At 33.3% G+C, this 26,454-nt stretch overlaps 2 protein-coding genes across 2 annotated transcripts in view; one reads left to right on the forward strand and one right to left on the reverse strand.

Moving 5' to 3' along the window:
* LOC111510262 (uncharacterized) overlaps positions 1-17,085 on the reverse strand; it is a 261,734-nt gene extending 244,649 nt beyond the window's left edge. Inside the window, exon 1 of the mRNA XM_074180062.1 lies at positions 16,952-17,085. The gene's annotated coding sequence lies outside the window, so the exon portion shown is untranslated. The remainder of the gene's footprint in view (positions 1-16,951) is intronic.
* The window catches only part of LOC111507287 (glutathione hydrolase 1 proenzyme), a 59,398-nt gene continuing 41,261 nt past the window's right edge, over positions 8,318-26,454 (forward strand). Inside the window, exons 1-2 of the mRNA XM_074180056.1 lie at positions 8,318-8,573; positions 24,316-24,543. Of these exons, the coding sequence (XP_074036157.1) occupies positions 8,428-8,573; positions 24,316-24,543 (374 nt within the window). The 5' untranslated portion in view covers positions 8,318-8,427. The remainder of the gene's footprint in view (positions 8,574-24,315; positions 24,544-26,454) is intronic.

Below are 26,454 nucleotides of genomic sequence, written 5' to 3' on the forward strand. Positions count from 1 at the left end.
ACCTGTTATTGTGCAAGAATTAAAATATTTAAAGAATGTTAGATATGCAAATTTTACTGTAATTTTAAGCATATGATATATTGAGTGAGTATTCATTAGAAAATATGGCATTGTTTTAAAAACAAACATTCCAATAATCAGTTCTGCGATAAGTGAACTATATGAAGTAGAATTTCAATCAAGTACCTACATTATTTCAATGAGTCCAGAATTACAGTGAATTCTTTTTAAGTTTCAATTAGTGACTTGATTCAACAATGAAAATGCTCACCCATCTCATTGATTTCATTTCAGAGGTTATTTATCAACTGTCAAGTCATTAACAGCCTACAGCTGTAGTATACATTTTTCAGATGATTCTAAATGATCAACAATGTACATGATACAAAATTTTGTAAATCATATTTCAAACATTCTCTTGTAAATCACTATTTAAATAGTATTCATTCCTCGTGGAACACTTTTGGGTTCCCGTTAGGTAATTTTTTGTATTTTTTTCAGCTCGCTCTCATGAATTAAAATATCGCACAGGGTACAAAATAAAAAATACAATCTTTTATAATTAAAATTAACATATCCAGAATTTGAAAAAAAACAATCAGTATTAGTGTTGCTTCAGGATAGTTGTTATGTAATAATTAATTTATAGATGTATATGATTATTACAAATGAACATTGTGAATGGTGAATTTAAAAAAAAATTGAGATATCTTTATTTCAGCATACTGATTGATAATAATAAGAAAATCACATGGCTTCCTGTTAATACTTTACTTAGTCTGAATATTGTATAGTACAAGTAAACGATATAGTGCAACCTACTTTCAACAGTTCCCCTTTAATAATTCAGTTAGGGAGCTAACTAATTTCGTTATTCAATAATAATCATTTCTGATTATATGAGAATCACAATAACTATGTTATATTATATATTATATCTGAAGCTTTATATCTTCTATTAGAATTTAATATTGAAATACTCAAAATAAAGAAAAATTAGTTGCATCAATCAGACAGGGCAGCTGTCTGAGCAGCTAATGAACTCGGTTTAGTTATCGACACTCAACGAGGTGACCACAACTCTGTCACCGAGTTGGAATCCGTTCAACAAAAAGCTCATATAAAAGCCGCAGAGATCACCTCACTTCTGCAGAAACACAAGGATAATCCAATGCATGGGGTCTTCTTCAATAACATTGAAGAACTTGGCATATCAAAGCGCCTGACTTTCGCTTTCCTCAGGTCGAGTGGACTGATGTCGGAAACTGAGGGGTCATCATGGCTTGCCAGGATGGTGTCGAGAGGTGTAACACCTCTCGAAGCGAAGCAGTAACTCGTCTTGATAATGCCACCTGAGATGATGGCGAAACGTCGACTATCGAATAGTACACAACGGATGAACACCCGGAAAAACAACACATCATACATCATCATTCATATATATATATATATATATATATATATATATATATATATATATATATATATATATATATATATATATATATATATATATATATATATATATATATATATATATATATATATATATATATATATATATATATATATATATATATATATATATATATATATACAATTGATCGCTTCAAAAACACTGCACTAACTTTCTTCGAAAACTTCTGATAATTGCTCTTCCATATTCTCTGTTTCACTATCTTCGTTCATTTAAATCAATAGTGAATTCATTTCCACCATTAATATGGAAGTGTCCAATCTCCATACAGTCTTTTTCAACTAAAATTACTTTTTCAATCCTTTTTTTGCCAGTTCTTCGATAATATTAGATACTTCTTCCTCAATCAGCTCTATTACCTTCTTATCAAATTTTGGAAAATTATTTTCACGCCTGATGCCTTGTTTCAATTTTCCCCAAATCAACTCGATGAGATTGAAAACACAAAAACAGGGAGGAAGTCTCATTATGGTGTGTACATACTTTTTAGCAATACTCTCAAGGGCATACAAGTTTTCAAATGTGTTTATCTGTAAAACTTCTAGTAGTTGGTTTTTGGTATAGTAATCTTCAAAATACAAATTGTTATCCATCAGAAGACATTGTATTTCATCTTTCCTCGAATTTCTATTCGGTACTTTGATGAGCTGTCGCGAATGATAGGAAGCTTGTCAAGAACCATTACACTAATCGCATCCAAATTTGGAATCAATGTGTTTTCAAACCACTTCTCGAAAATATTAGCTTCCATGTTCTTATGATAGTCAACATTGCATTCTTCAAGTTTTTTTCCACATTATTTCAAAGAATTCGGAACCCGTCATTTACTTCCTTCGCAATGCACAATGATTAGTCGCGATCCTTTGTTTGCAGGCATGTTAGGCGTACACTTTCTCGAACCATCAGTTCACCCTTTGATAATTGTGTCGTGAGTGTCATACCAAGTTTCGTTCGAATAATAAATTTGCCGTTGTTCTTGTCTACATTCAGTTATTTATTCTAAGTAGGTATTTATTACGCAATTCCTCTATTTTTCTACTTTCCATAACTGTTTGACGTTTGTTTATTATTTTGAATCCAAATCCTAGTATCTTTATCCAATTCTGAAGAGTTTTGTCACAGCAGCTCACGTTATAGCCGGATGCATTTAATTTCAGTTATAGGAATCTCATTGCTTTTGTAACAGTCGTATACTGTTTTTTTCAATGATTTTATTAGATGAACATCTAGAGGTTTTGATAATCCTGTATCCTGTATCACATCGCGTTTTGTGTTCATAAGGTTTGTTTATGACTATTTTTCGTACAGTTGAGAAAGGAATTTCGGTCAAATCTGATGTTGCTTGTAATAGTTTGTTTCTCTCGAAACCAAACTTGAGATGTAGATTCTTATATACATTGAAATATACTCTGTGTTTTAATATTCAAATGCATCCGAATCTTATTCACTGGTATCTCTGAACACGACGGCGATAACCAAGGCCACATTCCGTGATTTCTATTCGTCACCGTAACATGACGTCAAATTTAATTTATGACTCTTCAGCCAATTATAAAACTTGGTTAGTGGAAATTATCCAATATAAACCGCCAAGTCTACAGTCCACGTGGACTAGTTGCTGCCGGTTCATTTCTATGTATTGGTTTTTTTACCTTTGAGAGTGCCGACAACTTTAAGAGTGCACAATATCGTTTACTTCTACTAAACCAGGCAGGTTTCTTGATTCAATATAATCAATACAGTTGGAATTATGAACGATTACATTTTGATCAGGGACTGTTTTTATTTTTGAAATTATTAGTGTTACAAATTTGGGTCAATTCAATAAAATTCGTCAGCACTCCATCGAAAATTCTGTAAAAACTTTATATTTTATATTCCTCTCAACTCTGATTTCTTGCAATTCATATATCCAAGTATGCAAAGCCACTCCCAATTCACTTACTTTGAAATATGAAATGCACACAGTGAATTAGTTGTCAAAACAACTATTTGTAGCGTTTAAAGGAATTGAAACCATAGAAACTTCTCAATAAGCTGCCGAATGGTAGTGGTCTCAAGCAAGTGGCACTGCAATTCACCCACAAAGTCACTGAGATATTTCTACCCGATATGCCCATTGACGCCGCCGCTAAGAAGCCATTTAAATATGGACCAACAGCAAACAGCAAATCAGAAGAGGCGGCCGACAGTGTTTATCATATTGCGTTAAATATAATATTGATAGGCGACGGACTGGGGATATTAACATACATTTTCCAATGATATATTTTGTATGTATATATATATATATATATATATATATATATATATATATATATATATATATATATATATATATATATATATATATGTATATATATATATACATATATATATATATATATATATATATATATATATATATATATATATAGTACTTTTTGATCATTCCCATATTGATTTCAATTTGAGAGCCACCGGTAGACAGCTGTTTCAGCCTATTGGGCATCGTCAGTACCGGACAGGCGGTCCTCGATTGAAGACAAAATGAGAAAAACCAAGAAAGCACCTAATAAAAATAGCTGCGTAAACGCAAGTGAAACGTAAGTGGAACCACCTATTGGTGTGACACCCAAGTCAACTTGCCAAGTTTTTTATGTCAGTGTTGGTGGTTTGACCAATCAACCGACAACTGCGGTGGCAGAAATTTGGGAAGCTAACCTGAAATGCCATCGGAAAACGAATCCACATGTTTCTAGAAATGCTATGAAATCTAGAAAGTTAATGCAGTCAAGCTGCTGGAAAATAATTTAATGAAAATCAAAAAATAAATAGATGAGTACTTTTTGATCATTCCCATATTGATTTCAATTTAAGAGCCACCGGTAGACAGCTGTTTCAGCCTATTGGGCATCATCATTACCGGGCAGGCGGTCCTCGATTGAAGACAAAATGAGGAAAACCAAGAAAGTACTTGATAAAAATAGCTGCGTAAACGCAAGCGAAACGTATATTTATATATATATATATATATATATATATATATATATATATATATATATATATATATATATATATATATATATATATATATATATATATATATATATATAAGAATCTACATCTCAAGTTTGGCTTCGAGGGAAACAAACTATTATGGTGATGGATAGTCCAACAACGGAAGTGATGTAAATGTAAAAATGGATTATAATTATTTGAAAAATTAAGAAAACTTTGTAAGTAACAACATTGGACAGACACTATAGTGAAAATGCAGAATTCAAAAATGATATAATATATAGGGTTTTCCATTTTAAATTTCCAAGTTGGTGTCTGTTACATGTAGATGTGGCAACATTGCGGTGATGAAAATATTTTCAAACGATAGATCACAATCATTTACATTGGTAACCAAAATTTAAAACTGTCATCTTTTTTTCTTGTCTAGATACGTCTAATAGATCATCGAATATGGAATAACCTGTATAAACTATTATTTTGTTCGAATTATTATTCTATTCATAGATTTTGTCTTGAATTACGTTCTCGCTGTTTACGTTAAATCAAAAATGAATTGAGAAATTAATGTTTTATACCTCTTTCATTCTTAATAACTAAATTTTGTTGCTTATCATTCAATTCGATATCTCCTCGTCTTCGTAATTTTCATTCATTTTTTTCAATCGCACTGCATTAACGGTAATGTTAAAAATGAGAAAAAATAGGAAAGCTGGTATTTGTGAAAACCCAGGTATCCAATTAGTAATTGTACAAAAGGAAACGCCATCACGCGATTTTCACTTACAGATCACGGTCACTCAGTATGTTGAAATACCACTCTATGATTCAATGTGTAAAGAACAATACACTTAATAAGAAGTGAACTATGATGAACATCACCATGGTTACAGTTGTGAATAATGCACAATCTTTGGCTGGGGACAAGTATTCTATAATTTGCAACTGCAATCGTTCATAGTGGTAGGTGATTTTGAAACACCAACTAGTATTTTCAGAATAATCTATAAGTATTATTCGAAGGTTATCTAATGCAATTAAGATATATGTTCAGTAGGTTAATTTGAATTGGTTTTCACATGAAAATTGTAGTATATTCAATATGTGTCAAACTGTAATTTTGGTAAATAAATGTTATGAGCAACATTAGTTATTTCAGTGTTTTGTTTCTTCTGAACCACAAAATTACGAACTATCTACCAACCATACAGATACTGGTTGAGATTGCATGTAGTTTTTCCAAAGAAAATTTCTCATTAAAGGTGTACCCCTAAGCCTGTTACGGCTATAGATAAGCTTAACATAACATATAAGACTTTTTTTCTGATTGATTCAACCGTTACTTGATAAGATCCATAGTATTTTCAAAAACTACACCTCAACGATTTGATCTCCACAAACAAAGTTTGTTTGTGGAGATCAAATCGTTATATGTCTACCCAAAACTCCTTGGATAGACATATAAAACAACATGTTGTCGTAGACAAGGATAACAGATCAGTACTTCACGAAATTTCAAAACAAGAATCTCCGAACATGAAAAAAACGAGTGTTTCTCGGGACACGGGATATAAGTGATAACTTGAACTAATCTAAGTTGAACTGAAGCAAGCGCCAAACATGATAGCGGGCGACCGCGCAACTATAGTTTAGGTCAGGTTAGGTCTGGTGAAAAGTGATTGCAACCCGGAAGGGTTTATTGTGGCTCACACATATTCAAACTCGACCAAATGAACACAGCTTTTTGACGAAGCCGATTAGTTTATATAGTGAGTGAACTTTCAGGTCAGATGGTGGAAGTGTGTATTTCATCAGTTCGGACTTCCATTGTCTAATTTATTATAAATTGATTTGAAATCCCTGAAAGAAACTGTAAAAAATTGGAAACATCAACCGAAAAACAAAAAACTGACAATTACAAATCAAAAAAATAAAAAATATTGAAATAATAATACAAGCTAAAAATTAAAAAAAATAAAAAATATCATTAACAAGAAATGAAAATTGAAAATTAAAAGATTCCAAACCAAGTTATGTCACGACGTTTCGGTTGTTAGTATCCACAATCGTCTTCGGGTAATAACTGGACTTATTCCTCCAAGATCTGACTATTTATAGGTCATTCGACTGCTTTCACCTATACCCTCTTCCCTCTCTCATTCTTTCTCTTATTTCTTCCATCTCTTCCCTCTTCATTGGTTTTAGCGGAAGATCACCGTTTGGCGGGAGTTGGTCGTTTTCCGCTTGATTAGATGTTTCCATATGTTACGTATTTCTACACTAGCTTGGCTAAATGCATTGCTGGACAACATGAAATTTTCTCCTAAACCAGTGTTCCTCCTTGTGGATGATTCCAGCTTGAGCCCACTTGATGTTATGTTGATGAGTCCAAACATTCTCTGCTATTCCGGATTTGCTGGTTTCTCCTCGCAGTGTGTGTTTCTTGTGCTCAGCAATGCGAACTTTCAATGACCTCTCAGTTTCACCGATGTATGATCCTCCGCACCCGCAGGGTATCCGGTAAATGCAATTCTTGGAATCGCAGTCTGCGTTTGGTGGCCTGGTTCTCGTGAGGCTGCTACGGATAGTGTTTCCAGATCCGAAACAGTTCCTTATGTTATACTGCAAAACCTTCGGCTACCAGACAATTGCCCCATAAGTGATCATTGGTCTGACGATCATCACATGAATCCAATGGATTTGTTTGGAACCTAAACTCCAAGTTTTACCACAAATCCTTTGACATGTTCATAGGGACAGTCTGGATTTGTATAAAACTTTTTCCAAATGAGTGTTCCAGGTGAGTTTTCTATCAAGGACAATGCCAAGATATTTCACCTCCATTCCAAATGGAATGACGTCACCATTGAGGGTAAGTGGCATTGAATCGTCCAATTTTCTCCTCCTGGTAAAGGGGATTATCACAGTTTTGCTGGGGTGGACAGACATCTGCTCCCTCCTGCACCAACTGTGAACCACGTCCATCGTACTTTGGAGAATGTTACACGCTACCCTTGTGGACTTTGTCAAGAAAACAAGGTCATCTGCATAAGCTTGCTGACCTACTTCTCTTCTAACGGGGGCATCAAGCAGACTATCCATCAGGAGAGATCACAGAAGTGGAGATAGTACCCCACCTTGAGGGCAGTTCCTGGTGACCCTGAACCTAATGGCTTCGTTTTGAAGAGTCGTACGTATAGTTCTGTTTACCAGCATGGCATAGAAACATCCAGTTACGGTCGATTATATGCCTTTTCCAGCCAGATTTAGATAGTGTATTGTCAAATGCTCTTTCAATATTGAGAAATACAAGAACCGCAATCTCCTTGTTGTCAAAGGATTCGGAAATTTTCTCTAGAAGGTTGTTTAATGCTAAATATGTCTATTTGCTGGTTTGATATGCATACTGGTGGTTATTCAGGAGGCTACATATAAAGCAACCTTCCTGATGTCCAGTATCCTCTCAAGTGCTTTCAACAGAAAGGATTTAAGGCTGATTGGCCCAAGGGCCGAAAGGGCTCAAGAATGAGAGCATGGATTTAACATTGTCATATTATCTGGAACATCAGAAAATAGGTACACGGTATATTGAATTTTTGTTAACTTTTCATCAATGAACTCGAAGCGTAACACAAAAGAGTCCATTCTATTTTCAAATCAAAATATTTCCATTCAATTCTTCATTAGCTTTCTTTCGGTACAAAGTTCCCTTCCCTTCGGAGTTCAACAACTCAACTCATCCCCAGCTTCCATTCTTGTTATAAGAACTACCGAGTATCCCCCTGTATAGCAAGTATCTCGACTACGCAAGCGCAAATTCACTGAATCGATTTTTTTACTACGTTATTGACAGCTGTCAAAGAATACCACTCTTTACAACTGTTGTCAAACACGCTGTTAAATTTTCTGTTACTATGTGTATTTGAAAAGTACCGCAATTAATAAGTTTAATGTTTAATTTAAAATGGTTTTACTCGCTATTATCTCCTGTAGATACGGGATACGGAGAGTGCATGCAGGAAGAGATGCAATTATCAGATTATCCTGGCGAAGTGACTGATCCGGAGGATATAAATGACTGCGGATGGGATCTAGAGTAAGTACCTTTTATAAATGGAAAAATCAACTCGTGAAATAATATTAGGATATTTATTTATGTCTAGTCGAACGGTAACAGCCAGGACTATTTTTGAAGATACCACCCTTCAAAGATCTGAAGAATCTTCTTTTCATTCAGCAATAGAAGTCATAAAATGCTTCTTTTTTTCACGATTGCATGTTCTGAACATTGTTACAATTGCTATCCAAAAATTATAACTAATTTCTTCAATATAAAAAATACCAACGAAATTATTTTTCAGACCAAGGGTGGTTTATTGGATTCAAAAACATAATTCAATTATGTTTGCACATGACAAGACGAATTTTTTTTTCCATGAAACTACATTCATAAATAAACGTAATTCAGTTGAAAATGAACATTTTTTGACATTTTTGACATCATATTGAAACTGAGTAATATTTTCTTTTCTATTTCTTTACTTGATGGTAGAATCTATTGAAGAGAGTCGTCGAAATGTATCTGAAAAAATAGCATTCATATTTTTGAAATGACACGAATCCATGTAAATGCAGAAAAAAATTCAACACAAACAACTGTCTTCAATTTTGAGGTTCAGGAGAAGTTAAACTGTTAATCGTCGTACAGACGATTTTTTTTTGTACTCGAAGATAATGAAATCACTGCACTAGTGCCCAGTTTTTTTACTGAAAAATGACCTTCGTGAGTTATACTTGGAAAATGCTTCAAACTGAAGTTTTTCCTATGTGACAATTGAATTTTTTGTACTCCAACCATCTCAACAAGGAAACCCCAAAAACCGAAAACTTGCTTTTCCCGATTCTCGTCTATTTCTCACAATTTTCTTCGAATGTGAATACTTTTCTTGTCCCCATTTCATCAACTGTGTTGACATCATCAGAAAATGCTATATGTATTCCTAAAAAATTACTCGGTGTATTATATCTACCAAAATAACCTTGCAAATTCACAATGAAAGTATTACTTAAAAAAAATGAATAGTACAAAACATTTTCAAAAAGTCTAGAATGGCAAATCGGAATGGCCATTGGAAAGAGAAAAGATGCATAAAAACCCTGACGTTTGAACATATCCGCTTTTGTTTTGTTAAAAACTCTCGACGCGAAATATGAGATTGACCCAACTTCAAGGAACGACCGTGGTTTTTCGGGGATTTGAATATATATATATATATATATATATATATATATATATATATATATATATATATATATATATATATATATATATATATATATATATATGTATATATATATATATATATATATATATGTGTATATATATATATATATATATATATATATATATATATATATATATATAAAGTGGATAATCTTAGCGACTGGAGAAATGTATGGTATAATGGATTAACAGAGTCTCTCAATCAAAAATTCAAAAATCAAACTCTGCCTTACTTTGTCAAGCTTTCGCTTCTAATAGGAAGCTTCTGCAGGGCCTATAATTTAATGATTTTTGAATATTTTCTCCTTTGAATATCATTACAAATCATACTCACAGTAAAAATGTTTTTCACTCATTTTTACTGTAAGTATGATTTGTAATGTTATTCAAAGGTAAAAATGTTTTTCACTCTTTTTTACTGTAAGTATGATTTGTAATGTTATTCAAAGGCGAAAATATTCAAAAATCATTAAATTATAGGACCTGAAGAAGCTTCCCATTAGAAGCGAAAGCTTGGCAAAGTAAAGCAGAGTTTGATTTTTGAATTTTTGACTGAGAGACCCTGTTAATCCATTTTACTATATATATATATATATATATATATATATATATATATATATATATATATATATATATATATATATATATATATATATATATATATATATATATATAATATATGTTAAATATAAAGTTCTCACGTACAGGAATATGCTGAAGTGGTTTCCGGGTATTTGATCCGTGTATGTGATATTATCATCAATCTCGACGTTTCGACAAAGTCTCATTTGTCATCATCTGGATATAACTGTTAAGTGTTCAACCCTAATCGTTCTATCCCTAATCGATCCACTTCCTACTATAATGGTAAAAATGGTGTTTGTAACGTATTCGGAAGTAGAATGTCCTTAAACGCTCTATTGCATACTATTCTAACGTTAACCTTATAGAGTAAGATCCCAGAGCGATCAGACATAACTAATTTTCACATAGATGAAACTTCAAGTTCTCAGTAGCGTCTCATGTTCTTTGAATACCTGCGTGCTTGTGGAGCTCGCCTTGTGACACCTAGGCAGGTACCAGGTAAGAAAGGTAACTAAAAATTAACTTAAATTTGTATGGCTGATTTTTCTATGTGTCCCGTAGAATAGTATTCTAAAATAGTGTTAGGAACCACACGTAAAAAGGTAAGACCTCGTTAGTTCTTAGCTCGCACAAGTTTCTCAACTTCTGAGAGTTGTCGTTCGTATGGGGGCGACAGCTGATTAACTGAAAAGCATATTTTAAACAGATTTTTTAAACAGACAGTATCATAAGTGTCGAACACTTTCCATGGACCAAAACTATTACCAGACGCTTTAAAGCTCCACAAAAAATTAATGAATTCTACTTATTTTTACATGTTTGATTTTTCAATATGTTATTGTGGTAACTATTACAAAGTTATATTTCATTAGTTAGACAAATTGTAGTGACCAAACATCCCAGTATGTGTGAATAGTAAGTAAAAAAAGTAATGGCGCGAGATTAGATCCTTGAGGGACTTCACTAGTGGTAAAATAAATATTTGAAGAGAAACCATTATAATAGACATAGTGCTTCATTTGAAAAAGATATGATTTCGAAAGATGAATATAAATTTTTCATTGAATAACCCATACCAGAATGTTTGCTGTTTTGAAGAAATATCATTTCAATATTCCGGGGTCAGAGTCGAAGTTTCAAAGAATTGCGATATTATATATGGAATTCAATGAATAAAATAATAAAACTAATTGAATTTCAAACGATTCGTTTGAAAATGTCCTGATAAGACGAAACTGCAGTAACGATAGTGGTATAAAAACATAGGAATTTTTTTCCCCTTTTTCATTATAATCTCCTACCACGTAGTAACGGTTACACCTATAAATTTTACAAAACTAACAGATACTTTTTGAATTTCGACTTTAAATTCGATTCTTTGTACAATCCCGACTTAGTACTCGAAATTCGGTTAAATTTCTTTTTCAAATATGAAATTCATGGAATTTTATTTTGAAAATAGCTATTATATGCCGTCAGTTTCCATGGATGGAAAAAATCTTCCAATGTCTCGAGGTCAGGCCCCAGAAATCGTTGGGACTTTAGATAGTTATAATAACAAATAATGTCTAATGTTCATTCAATATTAATAAACATGAACTGAGGATGCAAAATACTGATCAAAGTTTCTTCGTGTTGATTTCGTGTTGATTATTGCAAATTGAAGCTTTAAATTTGAAACACACGTTTTCACCCTACATTCAAATTCAAACCTGTCGACACCTTTTGAGACCCACAGAACTTTTGATCCTCTCAAAAAAAGAAAAGGTTATGTATGGTATTGAAATTGCTTTTGGATTTAGATTTCTGCTTTTTCCTGCTTATTTTCAAGAGTACCTAATCTTTTTTTTTCAATGAATATTTTATTCTTCTTCTCAATAATGACCTGAATCGGTGAATTTTTGTAACTACATTGTTTGATAATAAGGAAATTTTCATTATGAAATGTAAACAACATGTTGCCTCACTAATCGATACGTTTTGAGGTTCAATGTCAACATTTATTAGACCCACTTAATAATATTCATTATTCATCACGAAATAATCATGCCTTATCAACTAAAAGATTGTTTTTCATGATTTCATCAAAACAAACTTAGAATAGTAGATCGTTTTGGTGTTCTCGATAAGAACCTTTACATTGAGACTAAATACATTTATGTTATTCTTACTAGGGAAAGGATTGTTTTCATAGATTACCGGTAAAGATCAAGGTAAACTCCAAAAGTATAAGTCGCGATATTTTGTTTATTCGTCCCACTAACTCTTCTTGGTGATATCAATAGAATCTACAGTAGTGAGATCCGGAGACTTTGATCATCCAAAAATCATCGCACTGGAGCTGCATAATGAGAAGGTGCACCATCCTGCTGAAAAACTATTTCGTTTTCGAATAAACTTTAATCCATCCCAATTGCCCTATTGATGCATGGTATTATTCCATTTCCCAACATATCCAAATATTTATAACTAGTCAAATTATCATCGATGAAAAAAAAGCTAATGATGTGGTCACCTAAAACTCTGCCCAAACATTCAGTTTTTGAGGTTGTTGGGTATGCACTTGATATTGTGAATGAGGATTTGTGTCACTTCAATATCGACAATTTAACCGATTCAACTATCCATTCAAACTAAACTTACATTCATCCGAAAAACAAATTTCATGGAAGAAATTATGATACAAGTTCATCCGTTCAGTGATACTTTCACAAAACTCGATACATCTTCGTTCAATTCATGAACTAGTCTAATCTTATACGGATGAAATTCGTACTTATGAAGGATTCTGAAAATATTTGTACGACTGATTCCTGATTTTCGATATAATTAGTAAGAGATTGCGAATTTCACATTAGTCCAACGTGCCCTAAACCTGCAGTACAAATAGCTACATCGTTGACAACTCCTGAACGGTTATGCTTTTTATTGTTAACAGATCCAGTTTCAATTGATTTGTTCAATAATTCCGAAACATATTTGTTTCGAATATTTCTTTCTGGAGTATTATCGTTGAACATACGGGCAGCAGCTCTAGCACTATTTCCATTCTGGTAGTACAAACTCACTATTTCTCGAAGCGTATAAACCATTGCTTCTCAAGAATTCACAAACACAGAAACACCAATCGTAACTTCACCTGGTAGAGGTGTAAATGGTGTAAAATGAGACAAATACAAAATGAGGAGAATATCGAATTCAACCCTAACTAGGAGAACATTAAAAAAAAATGGTGACATGATCTGGAGGTGCGATAGAGAAAGTTAGATCAAATGTGAATATGTCAAATTGTGTTTCCCTGTATACTATTGTTGACGTATTTTTTTATTTTTCCTGAAAATCATTGTTCCAAAAGTTATTCAGGCTAGTTTTCAACTCGAATAATTTGTATCTCCCGAACCATAAGCTTCAGACCATGTTTTATACTTTGTTGAAACCTGCTCATCATGGGGCATCTGATAATGCGAAACAATATAGGGTGATCCATTAACAAAAATTGGTGACATGCTCTGGAGTTGCAATAGGGGAAGTAACATCAAATGTGAATATACTATGGTTGAAGTGTTTTTAATTTTTCCTGCAAATCATTGTAGCAAAAGTTATTCAGGCTCGTTTTAAATGGAATTCACTGTATAAATTCACATAAACATTTTGGAGCTCTCCCTGAAATATAGTGTGATAAGAGTACACATTTCTCGCTTGCTGCTTACCTAAAAAGTGTCGTTAGGGAATGATCTACACATCTTTGTGAAGAAATATAAAGCCATAACCTTTCTTTCCTAAAAATATGAATATATTTTGACGTGAACAAATGTTTCAATACCATTTTTGAGCAAAAATATTTAATGTTAGCTTCGTTTCAGGGTGTTCTAAAGCTCCCTTTAAAAAAATCAGTTTTCCATCAACCAGCTGTCACACCCCTACGAACGACAACCCTCAGAAGTCGAAACTTGAGCGAGATAAGGATTAACGAGGTCTTACCTTTTAACGTGTGATTCCTAACACGTCTAGTGCCTCATAAAATCTACATTTAACTCAACTTTGTAGCATACATCTTTTGATTTTTCTCGAGACACTTTTTACAGGAACACTAGTTTTTTTCAGCTTTTCCTAAATAAAATTTGATTGAATAATCCTAATATTTCATCATTAAATAAAAAAGTATTCTCAATCCGAAAAACCAATCTTTTGCGAGAAATATGTTTGTTTTCGTCTTCAGAAGTTCAAATAGGTGCTGACACGGAGTTGATAACGAAAGTTTTCATCCCGAAACTTCGACGAAGTACGTACAACTTAGGATAATCGAGTTCCATGTAAACGAAATTTTATATCAATACTACTCGTATTTCACATATTACGTTATATGGTGTTCCTGTAAATGCTCTCTTAATTCCGTGAACGTTTGGAGTAGAAGCTGAATGGAAACAGTTTTATTCAATGTTCCTATGAAAGAAGTTGTTCGTAGAATTCAATAAAAATTTCATTCCTATGGTAAGCTATTCTTACTGGATCCTGTTGGAAAACACATTGAATTGAAAATATGTGGAATCATTCAGTCTGCTTCATTGCTGTTAACATAATCATAATCCGTCCATTCTGAACATTTATATTTATTTATTTATTCATTATCCAAACAGGCTATTATAGTCTAATTACATAAATAAAAAAAAAGAAAGTTCATATTATCCTTGAAATATTTAAAAATGTATAAAAATAGTAAAATATGTACCAGAACTGTAGAGGATAATACTGCTTAAATTGGTAAATTCATCATAGCTCTAAACTTTTTTGCAGGATACTAATTGGAAAAGTGTCCAGTCAAGATCTATAGATATATTCAAACGGTTGACTAACTTGAGTAAAGATATTAGGGCCAGTTGTATAGGTCTCGTTTATAGTTTAGTTTAAACTTGGGTTTAAGCTTATATTTGAATTAAGGTTGAAACCGATAAAATGCTCAAATATCTTTTGTATATCTTTCAGTTAAAGACTCGTAGACACGACAACACTGACAAGTGACAAGTGAATTGAAATTGACCTGCCGTCGAATATTGACGTAAATGTCGTAAATGCCATATGCAATTTGTCGATAAGTTCATAATCTGACTCTGTAATAAAATGGTGAAAATACATAAGGACATTCTGGAATCCAAGAAAAGTGACGCCGTGACATGGAGGGAAAAGGAGGAATGATGGCAGAAATTGTACCTGGAATTTAACTCAAGCAAGAACACGAAAGAACCCCGTACCTCCAAAGTCCTCAAGGCAAAGTGGGAAAATGTAAAAAAAGAACACCAAGAAACAATTTGCAGCAGAGAAAGAGGAAATTCACAAAACAGGTGGAGGAAATTACCAGAATTGAAATAAAAATAATCATACCAGAAAGGGTGTTTTCGTTATTTTCGGTACTTATGGTTGGAATATTGAACATGAGCGAAAATCGGGTGTGACGAGGGGGTACGTGAAATGGCAACATATTGACAATTTCTGAAGAATCAATGTTGTTATTCAAGAGTTTATGCCATGAATATCGTTGCAGATAATTGGCGTCGCTTTTCCAAGGATGATATTTTAAGTTCATGTCGTAGATCCAAAGACTTTGTTGAGTTATAGTTTGGTCACTTGTGATATCGCTTAAAAAATGAGAACCTCTGGTTCTTTCTTATAAGTCTGGTACTCCACAAACCAAATAATAGAAGCAAACTCCAATTTCGGTCTTATCAACGAAAAATAAAGTTATTTAATAATATCTATATTAGAGAATTAAGAAGTGTATCTGATTACAAAACTCAACATCAAAATATCTTGTATATAATTAACAAATGAAAATTGTGCGTTATACCTCTATCCAAGATCTTTGGTTTCAGTTTTTCTTTCAAGAACCTCACCATCCATCTCATAACTTAATATGATTGGCTCCTTTATGCGAGTTATTAAGATGACTGAACATTTATTCAGTATACTTTGTTCTTCAAACTCCAATCTAAGACGTTATTTATATCTGTTTGCAGATATATACAGTCTCGGACTGTTTGGACTGATTTGAAGAGTTTCAAATCATTAGCAAAAAGAAGACAATCTGAATATTTCAGAGTTGACGGTAAATCATTGATGAAAATTGTGAACAGAAGTGGACCTATTCCCGGATTTATAAATAGGTGTCGTAATTGAAGTTTTCCATACACCAGGATAAATATTTGATGATTGAATTAAATATGTGGAGGAGAGGAGTTCTCAACCAATCACCACATGCTTTCAAAATATAAGGAGCAATCCCATCAGTACTCGCTGCCTTCTCGGGTTTTTATCTTTTCAATGCCTCATCAAAATCAATATTAGTTATCGAATGTACTATAAAATAGTCGTTACAAATCCCAACAACATTCAAAGTATCATGATTATATGTAGCAGAATCAGCACAAAAAACGGAATGAAAGAAGTTTGCAAATACATCTGCTGTTTTTTCCTCTCGACCTCATTATATATGTAGTAACTACCTAAATTTGTTCCGTTTCTTCTTTTAGTATTTATACTGCACCACATATGTATTCAAAGTCAAAGCTACTTATATTTTACTCTCAAGTAAGGTGAAAATTTTCACTCACCTATTTATATCCCAAATGCCGAGTCAACACAACACACACGAAAATAATATTATGCCGCGAGTTTACGTAGCCTACCTATGATTTGTAAATATAAATATCTCCTCAAGCCTGTCAACTTAGTTCAATGACCGACGTCTAGATTAATGATAAACCATTTTTTGTTTCTGTTTGGAACAAATAGGGAAGGTCTGCCTTGAAGCGTAAATGAGGATGTTACAAAAAGTTTAATTGTACTTAGAATAAAAACACGGTTCAATGATGTGAAAATCTTGAAGGTATTTTAATTATGGTAGCAAAATTAACAAAAAAAGTTTAGTCTGCGAGATTGAATGCTCACTTTAGATTTCGTCGATAAGTATGTGACGAGAATATTTTGTGAACTGAAAGAAATAGGTCAGGTTACCTTGGAATTTTGATATTCGCAAATATAATTTGATTTACAATTCTAGGATTCTATTTATATTTTCGATTAGAAAATTGAACACAACTGAACAAAACCATTCAAGACGCATATGTCAACTCATAAACAAATCATAGTTTTAGGTTGTTCAGAAGTTTTGTACGTTTCAATGTCATGTGTTTTTGTAGCTTTTGATGCTGTTCATGTTTTCCCAAATTTTAATTTTTTGACTCTTTCCAGCTTATTATGTCTTTTTACTGTTTTTTGAGTATATAATCTTTCAAAATCTGAAAAATAAACAAAGCTTACTCAATAGAAGATCCGTATAATAAAGGGCAAACTGAAAAGTTCCCCTACTGCGTAGAATAAACCACTGAAGAGTCCAATTAGTCATTATTCATAAAAATTTTGCCTACAAATTGAAAAAATCAATTGAAAAAAATTAAAGATTCATACTCAGGTTTCTTTGGTGGTCGACGTTTCGCAAAACGGAAAAACATTGTTTTCCGAAACCACTAAAGAAACCTAAGTATGAATATTCAATTTTTGTTTAACTTGTATGCAGGATTTATGAATACGACAAGTTATAGTCGAAGTAAACGATATGTGCATATTTAAAGTTCGCAGCACTCTCAAACGCCAAAAAACCAACACATAGAAAGCCGAACTAGTCCACGTGGACTGTAGACTTGGCGGTTCGTATTGGATAGTTTTTATTACCGAGTATTATCATTGGCTGAAGAGTCATAAAATTAAATTTGAAGTCATGTTACGGTGACGAATAGAAATCGGGGAATGTTATCGCTGTCGTGTTCAGTTCAGGAACTGATCGCGATTTGAGTGTTGAAATTCTATATTGATGCAGTTATAATGACTTAAAATTTTTGTTATCTGTTTAAAATGTGGCGTCCTTGGACAATTACTAATAGTAATAACGAGTGTGATAACACAGATAGTATGTGATAGTATAAGAATCTATATCTCAAGTTTGGTTTCAACGGCAACAAACTATTACAAGCAACATCATATTTGACCGAAATTCCTTTCTCAACTGTACGTTAAATAGTCAAAAACAAACCTTATGAACGCAAGACGCAATGCGATACAGGATTACCTAAACCTTCAGATGTTCATCTAATAAAATCATTGAAAAAAATAATATACGACTGTTACAAAAGCAATGAGATTCCCACAACTGAAATCATAAGGAAGAAATTGAATACTTCCAGCCATAACGTGAGTTGATGTGACAAATCTCTTCAGAATTGGATAAAGAAACTAGGATTCAGATTTAAAATGATGAACAAACGTCAAGCAGTTATGGAAATCATAAAAATAGTGGAATTGCGTAACAAATACTTAGAAGAAATAACTCAATATAGACAAGAACAACAACAAATTTTCTAGTTGGACGAATCTTCGTATAACACTCAGTTACGAAAGGGTGGACTGATGGTTCGAGAATGTGTACGCTTAACATGCCTGCAAACAAAGGATCGCGACTGATCATTGTGCATTACGAAGGAAGTAAAGGATGGGTTCCAAATTCTTTGAAATTATATGGAAAAAAAACTTGAGGACTGCAATGTTGACTATCATAAGAATATGGAAGCTGATATTTTCGAGGAATGGTTTGAAAACACATTGATTCCAAATTTTGATGCCGAAAGTGTGATAGTTCCTGAAATCGCTTCCTGTCATTCGCGACAGCTCATCAAAATTCCGAATAAAAATTCGAGGAAAGATGAAAAACAAAGTTTTATAATGGATAAAAATTTGTATTTTGAAGATTATTATACCAAAAACCAATCACTTAAAGTATGGGCACACCATACTGAGACTCCCCCCCTATTTTTGTGATTTCAATCCCATCGAGTGGATTTTGAGATAATTGAAACAAAGCATCAGGCGTAAAAATAATTTTTAGAAATTTAATACGGAGGTAATAGAGCTAATAAAAGAAGACGTAATTAATATTACCAAAGAAGACTGAAAAGGATTGAAAAAGTAATATTAGTTGAAAAAGACTATGACTATATATGGAGATTGGACACTTCCATATTAATGGTGGAAATAAATTCACTATGGAGTATATTACTGGAGTTTTTTTCCAACACCAAATCGTTATTTTCAAAACCTCAACACGTGTTTCGATCACCAAGTTATCATCTTCAAAGAGGAAGATTAAAAATAGAAACTGATGCGAGCTAACCCTATTTATGCTATATAGGTATCCCATTCAGGTAAACCATCCAGGCCTACCACCTATACATGTATACCAACCTAAATTAATTTTACAATTTTGCCTTATCTATTATTTTACAATATATGTTTATATAAAACAATTTTCAGCTATATAAAAATTTATTTCACAATATTTGCCTATCCAAATTTATTTTTGGAATGTGTCCTTATGTAGTAATCAGTAAACACAACAACATTATTTTATTTCAACAAGCTATATAGTATGCTCTTTGGTATAGGTCCGTCATCGTTATTCATAATATTATTGTGTTCACTTATTTCTACACTCTCATAGGCATCTATCTGCCTGTTGTTGTTAACTTGTCTAACTGATCTTAATAAACTGAAGTCTATGGAATGGTTTTGTTGCAAAATATGATGGGCGACTGCTGATTTTTCAGATCTTCCATATTTTAAGTGTGCTATGTGTTCCTTATATCTCACTTTAATATATATTTTTGTCTGTCCATAATATTTTGCATCGCAGTCCTTACATTCAATTTCGTAAATTCCAGACTTTTCCGAATTCTCGACTTTGTCTTTTGGACTTCCCAAAAGGTTCTGTAGTGTATGACTTGTTTTAAAAAACCACCTTCATACCTAGTTCCTTGAAATTGGGTTGAATTTTTTACTGCATTGTCTTTTGACTTTCCCTCTAACACATGATAGGTTCACAAAAGAAAGACGTACAATACAGAAAATAGCAGCCACTAACGGTTTCTCGAGGGGTATTGTAGATGAGAAGGAAGAAGAAGTTTAGGTTAAGAATGAACGAAATCTCGACTTTCAGAAAGGACAAAAACCAAGATAAATACATCTCAGTTCCATACCACCAATATACGATGAACTTTGAAAAGATTTTCAAGGAACTAGGTATGAAGGTGGTTTTTAAAACAAGTCATACACTTCAGAGCCTTTTGGAAAGTCCAAAAGACAAGGTCGAGAATTCGGAAAAGTCTGGAATTTACGAAATTGAATGTAAGGACTGCGATGCAAAATATTATGGACAGACAAAAAGATCTATCAAAGTGAGATATAAGGAACACATAGCACACTTAAAATATGGAAGACCTGAAAAATCAGCAGTCGCCCATCATATTTTGCAACAAAACCATTCCATAGACTTCAGTTCATTAAGATTAGTTAGACAAGTTAACAACAACAGGCAACTAGATGCCTATGATAGTGTAGAAATAAGTAAACACAATAATATTATGAATAACGATGACGGACCTATACCAAAGAGCATACTATATAGCTTGTTAAAATAAAATAATGTTGTTGGGTTTACTGATTACTACATAAGGACACATTGCAAAAATAAATTCGGATAGGCAATATTGTGAAATTAATTTTTATATAGCTGAAAATTGTATTATATAAACATATATTGTAAAATAATAGATAAGACAAAATTGTAAAATTAATTTAGGTTGGTACGCCTGGATGGTTTAGGTACCTGTATGGGATACCTACATAGCATAAATAGGGTTAGCTCGCTTTGAAGATGATCACTTGGTGATCGAAACACGTGTCGAGGTGTTAAAAATAACGATTTGGTGTTGGAAAAAACTCCAGTAATATTAAATAAACGAACGCTACATGACATTAAAACCGACAAAAATTTTGAAACAACCTTATACTATGGTTTGTCTATGAGTTGACATAAGCGTCTTCGATGGTTTTGTTCAGTGGTCGTGTTTTATCATATAATTAAAAATATAAATAGAACCACAAATTTTTAATTCAAATTCTATTTGCCAATCTCAAAATATCAAAGTAACCTCTGACCTATTTTTTTCTGTTCAAAATATTTACGTTGTTAACTTTTAGACGAAATCTGAAGTGAACATTGAATCTCGCAGTTTTTCAGTGGACTTCCTTTGTATTAACCAGAAATGGTATTATACAACCATAAACTTTGGTATACCGCAAGGTTCTGTTCTTAGGTCCCTTCTTTTTGAAATTTATATCAGCGACTTTCATGAATTTGTCAATCGCAATAAAATACATCACTACGCCGACGATACACAATTGTATTGTTAATTCAATTCCACAGATCTCACACAATTTGTTGATAATACTAATAAAAATCACTTTATGACGTATCTTGTGCACATAATTCAACCATTAACAAATGCTATTTGGCATAGAAGTTTCTTCCAGGCACAAAATTGAAAAAATAGCCCTCTCGAAACGACTACTTTCACATGTACATTGAATTACAAGAAAGAAAACAAATTTCTGAACGACTACCGTTATATGAACATTGAATTCAACGTAAAAAAGTTTTTTCCATTCAATTTCTACTCCAAATATTCGTCACGGAATTCGAAAAGAGCACTTACAGGAATGCTACACAACGTGATACATGAAAGGGCACTGATATTAAATCACATGGAACTGAAGACAAAAGTCGTCAACCCGAAATTTTGATGAAATACAACTTGAGGATGCTCGAATTGCATGTGAATGAAATTTCACTTCGTTTTACGTTCCTGTGAGTGCTATCTGTTTCCATCCCAAATCGAACGTTTGAAGGATAAACTGAATGGAAAAACGCTTGTTTTGAGATATTGATCCATGCTGGCTCTATTAGTATACCCTTCTCCATTATCACTCCTGAACATTTTGATTCTATTCAAAGTATGGTTTTTCACTAAAGCTTTGAATTCCTTTTCTGATATAGTAGTACTATGCAGGAAATAAACAAAAGATTTTCTCGCTCAATTATCAATGGAATCGAAGAAATATCGAGCCCCACCAATTTATTCTTTTTCAATCTGGCCACAAAAGTCAGTGTAGATGATGAACTCTAATATTTCAACTGCCCTCTTTCCTCTTTTTTTGTGAAAATAGATTTTGGTTGTCTTTCAAAAATATCAGGCCGCCTGGTATAACCAGTTTTGACTTCTTCAGGTCTCCATCACTAATATGATCTAGACAGTGATGCCAGACCCATTATCCACTTTTTGTGAACCAAACTGTGTTTGGAGGTTCAATGTGTACGGATCATTATGATTTCTTGAGCCAGTAATAATAATTTCTATTGTAGATTTGTCATCATAAATTTTCGGTCAGTGAAGAGTAACTTATTTTCTTTTTCAGCTAGTTTGCTTACTGAATTGAAGAAAGAGAATTTTTTCATCTTCTGAAGACGCTAATTTGGATGGTGAAATCTTGTGATGATCTTGTGTTCAGACAGACGGGTACTAAGATTTTTATTCGTGGTTTCAATGTAGACCGACCCACAGCTACAAGGAATCCGGTATACCCCGGGTGTTGCTAAAGGTTATCTGGGGTCCTTAGCTGCTGATCTTAGACTTTGTCTGATAGTTTTTCTTAACCCAAATATTGGTTTCGCGGGGTGTATCTCGAAGATTATCCCAATCCGGTTGTAACCTTTTCAACTTAGGGAAGGATAGCTTCTCCCTTGCCCAGCTTAGCTGTGGTTATTTTGGCTTTCTCTCTCATGGGTCGTATGGCCCGCTCAAATTCTTCTTCGCTGTATCCATTCCCTTTGATGGCATCTGTCAGGTGACTTAGTTCCCCTCAGGTTCACAATTACGTCGTGCTCTCTAAACCAATGTTTCAATTACCTCTCACTTTTGTTGTGGCTGGTGTTGGAGTTTTTGTTCAGGTACCTGTCTGTGTGTGTTGGTTTCCTGTGTTTGTGTGTGTTTGTATGAATTACTTGTTTTCCTAAAAGTAATACTGAATTGTAATTGATTTTTCAGAATATACCTCTTTAACTAGAATTAATCATTTGTGATTACCTACTGTTATATAAAAAACATGGAATAGTTTGATATACAGTCCAACTGATGAAGTAACGCGTCCTCAATAAAATTTATTGTGAAAATTGTATAATTATCATTATGAATACTTTCATTAATTTTTATCAATTAACGAGGCAGTGAATTCATAATTCTATAACTTTTTCTTGATCAACAGTATTTTCATTGCATATTCCCAAGTATAGTAGTTTTTGTTTCTTTTGCATCTTTCTACTCTGTACACAGCTAGTGAAGATATCTTTCAAATTTGATCCCTCAACCTGTTATCAGTTAACGCAGCAATGCTGAATACTTGTGAAACTACTTTGAACAACTTTTAATACATAATACAATATCGAAATACAAGGAAAAATATGAAAAGTAAAACTGGAACATCTGGCGTAGAATAAATACAAAACAAACACTGTTCTTTGGAGTCTTCAGGAGATAGAAACACATTTCTGGTGATTGGAAAAAATGCTCATTTTCCAAGGAAAAATATATGATCATTGTTGTTTTTTCAACGATATTTAATAGAGTGGAATAGATCTTACTCCGGTTAGATGTTGACTTCGAAACTATTGTTACCGGAAAAACAGATTGAAATTACTTGAGTTCTATCCCAACATCAAAGAGGAAGAATAATGAGTGTATTCTTCCTTTTGACGATGATCACTTGGTGATTAAAACACGTGTCGAGGTGTTAAAAATAACGGTTTGGTGTTGGGATAAAACTCCAGTCATATTCATTACACCACAGGTTCCAAACAGTGCATCACAAGGAAAAGCAGATTTTCACAGATTGCGAATCGAATAACACCCACCTACTTGCCAAATAGGATAGTTCAATTTTTTACTTTTTTTTTTATAAAATCTTCAAATGATTTTGTTATTGAATAATTAATAATGTTTGTCACCGAAAACTTTCATTATCTCATTTTCAGGTATCAGTCTACCAGAATTCCCAAAGGAGCCATTATCATTGTTCTGGTTTCAATCATCGCTCTGATGTATTATGCTGGCACTGTTGAGGAATATAAGGACAAAGAGGATGAAAATCAACTGGTTCCTCCAAATCCAACCAGGCCCTTACCTCCGTCTGGATCGATCATGCATTTTTTCCAGAAAGCAGCAGTGTGCGCAGATGGACCACTCTGTGCTAAAATTGGCAAGTGAGTTGAAACCTAAATTTAAAATACACGGTGTACATGTGATCTTCACGCATATATACAAAGTTGATATTGGGAAAAGGTTTTCAGCTTTCTACTCCTCCATCTTCTTACAACAAATGTGGAAAATTTCGGATAGAAGAAAAACGTTCTCAGAAAGTTTATCTAACATAAACACAGTTTTCTCTAAATGAAAGAGTTATTGAACAATGAAGTTCGTCGCGTATTTTTCTTATGTATTGCTCTTGGTAGAATAAAATGTGCCAAGTCACTTGAATACCTCTCGTGGAAGTATCTATAAAAGAGAGACAAATTTACAACCTTTCTTCGATGTTCCAGACTATCAAGATTGCAAGTGAAGTTTGTGTCTCCAATGAGGCAGATGGAATCCAGCAACTTCAGGGTATGCTTAGGGACGGAGCTCTATACCTGAAAAAATACTTCAAAGAAGGTCAGATCTGAGCTCTATAAAGCATCAAAAGTTGCTGAGGTGTGTACAGTTTTCTTATTCGAAACAGCATTCCAAGCTTATACCCTGACATTATTATATCCGGTTCGGAGACATTTAATTTTACCTGGTTACTTCCACCCCAATTCCAAATCACCTTTAGGTACTCATCAAGATATGCATCCTCCTGCTGTCGGTGAAGATGTGCATCCACAGCCGATGTCCTGGAATCCAACTGAAATGACGAGACAAGTGTGCTGTCTTCAGCAAAGCAATATATTGAATTTTTGTTTTTTACCAATAAGTCGTTGATATACAATGGAAAAAAAATGTAGACAAAATGGATATCTGGAAAATATCTGCGTTGATGGTAAAAGTATTCGAGAGATATCCATTGACGGCCACTTGTGACCGTCAATGTGTGATCCGACAAGCCTTAGTATCGACGTTTGGCCAGCAAACCCTCATGCCACACGCGGTCAAACGCCTTAGAAATACCAAGCGCAACAGCTCTTGACTCTCCATGTTTCTTGATTGCGTTATTCCAAATATGGGTGAAATACGATAGAAGGTCGCCTGGTGATCTTTGTTTCCGAAACCCACATTGATGATCGCTCAAAAAGTTGAAGTCTTCCAAATATTCAAGGATATGGTGGTTAATGGTTTTATCCATGATTGTTGATATCACTGATAGCAAAGCGACTGGTCTATAGTTATTTGGAAGATTTTTTTGCCCTTTATGGGAATATATCATGCAAAGAAGGCTCTTTCAGCTACAAACTGGAAGAAAAAGCTCTTTCCGAAACAACTACTTTCACATGAACATTGAATTATACGAAAGAAAAAATACTTTAGAAACAACTACTTTCAAATGAACTTTCAATTATCCGAAAATTACTTTTTCCCATTCAGTTTCTCTTCCAAACATTCGTTATAAAATTGAATCAGATATTATTCACAAGACTGCTACACAAAATCTTGATATATGGAAGATTTATGATATAAAATTTCACTTACATGGAACACTAACTATCATCGTCAATGGCGAACTTCGAGGCTTGAAAAAAAGACATATGCCTTATCGTCGTCAAGGAATTTTGTTAATAGCTAACAGTATAGTTCAAATTTTTTTTCAAACTCACAGCAGTACGAATGTGGCAGATTCAATGAATTCGAACACATCAAATATAAAAGGCTATGAGATCATGACGATCATGAAAGAATACATGTGTAAAACTCAACGGTTTTCATGAATTTTATCAGTTCTGATAGTTGTTATATTTTGAATGAAACTACTTGATACATTCTAGTCGCATGTCGATGAGCAACTGCCTTTATTCATCTCTCTAGACTTACAATATGACAGGTAGGTTCCGACAGTCACTGTAGCCAATCTAACAATGTTGATATACATAACTTGTGTCACAAAACACATCACAATAGTTCACAATATTTTCACGCGAAAA

Source organism: Leptinotarsa decemlineata, unplaced genomic scaffold (assembly GCF_025532065.1).
Source record: "Leptinotarsa decemlineata unplaced genomic scaffold, Ldec_3_MD MMD2_tig00026282_RagTag_RagTag, whole genome shotgun sequence".
Lineage (NCBI taxonomy): Eukaryota > Metazoa > Arthropoda > Insecta > Coleoptera > Chrysomelidae > Leptinotarsa > Leptinotarsa decemlineata.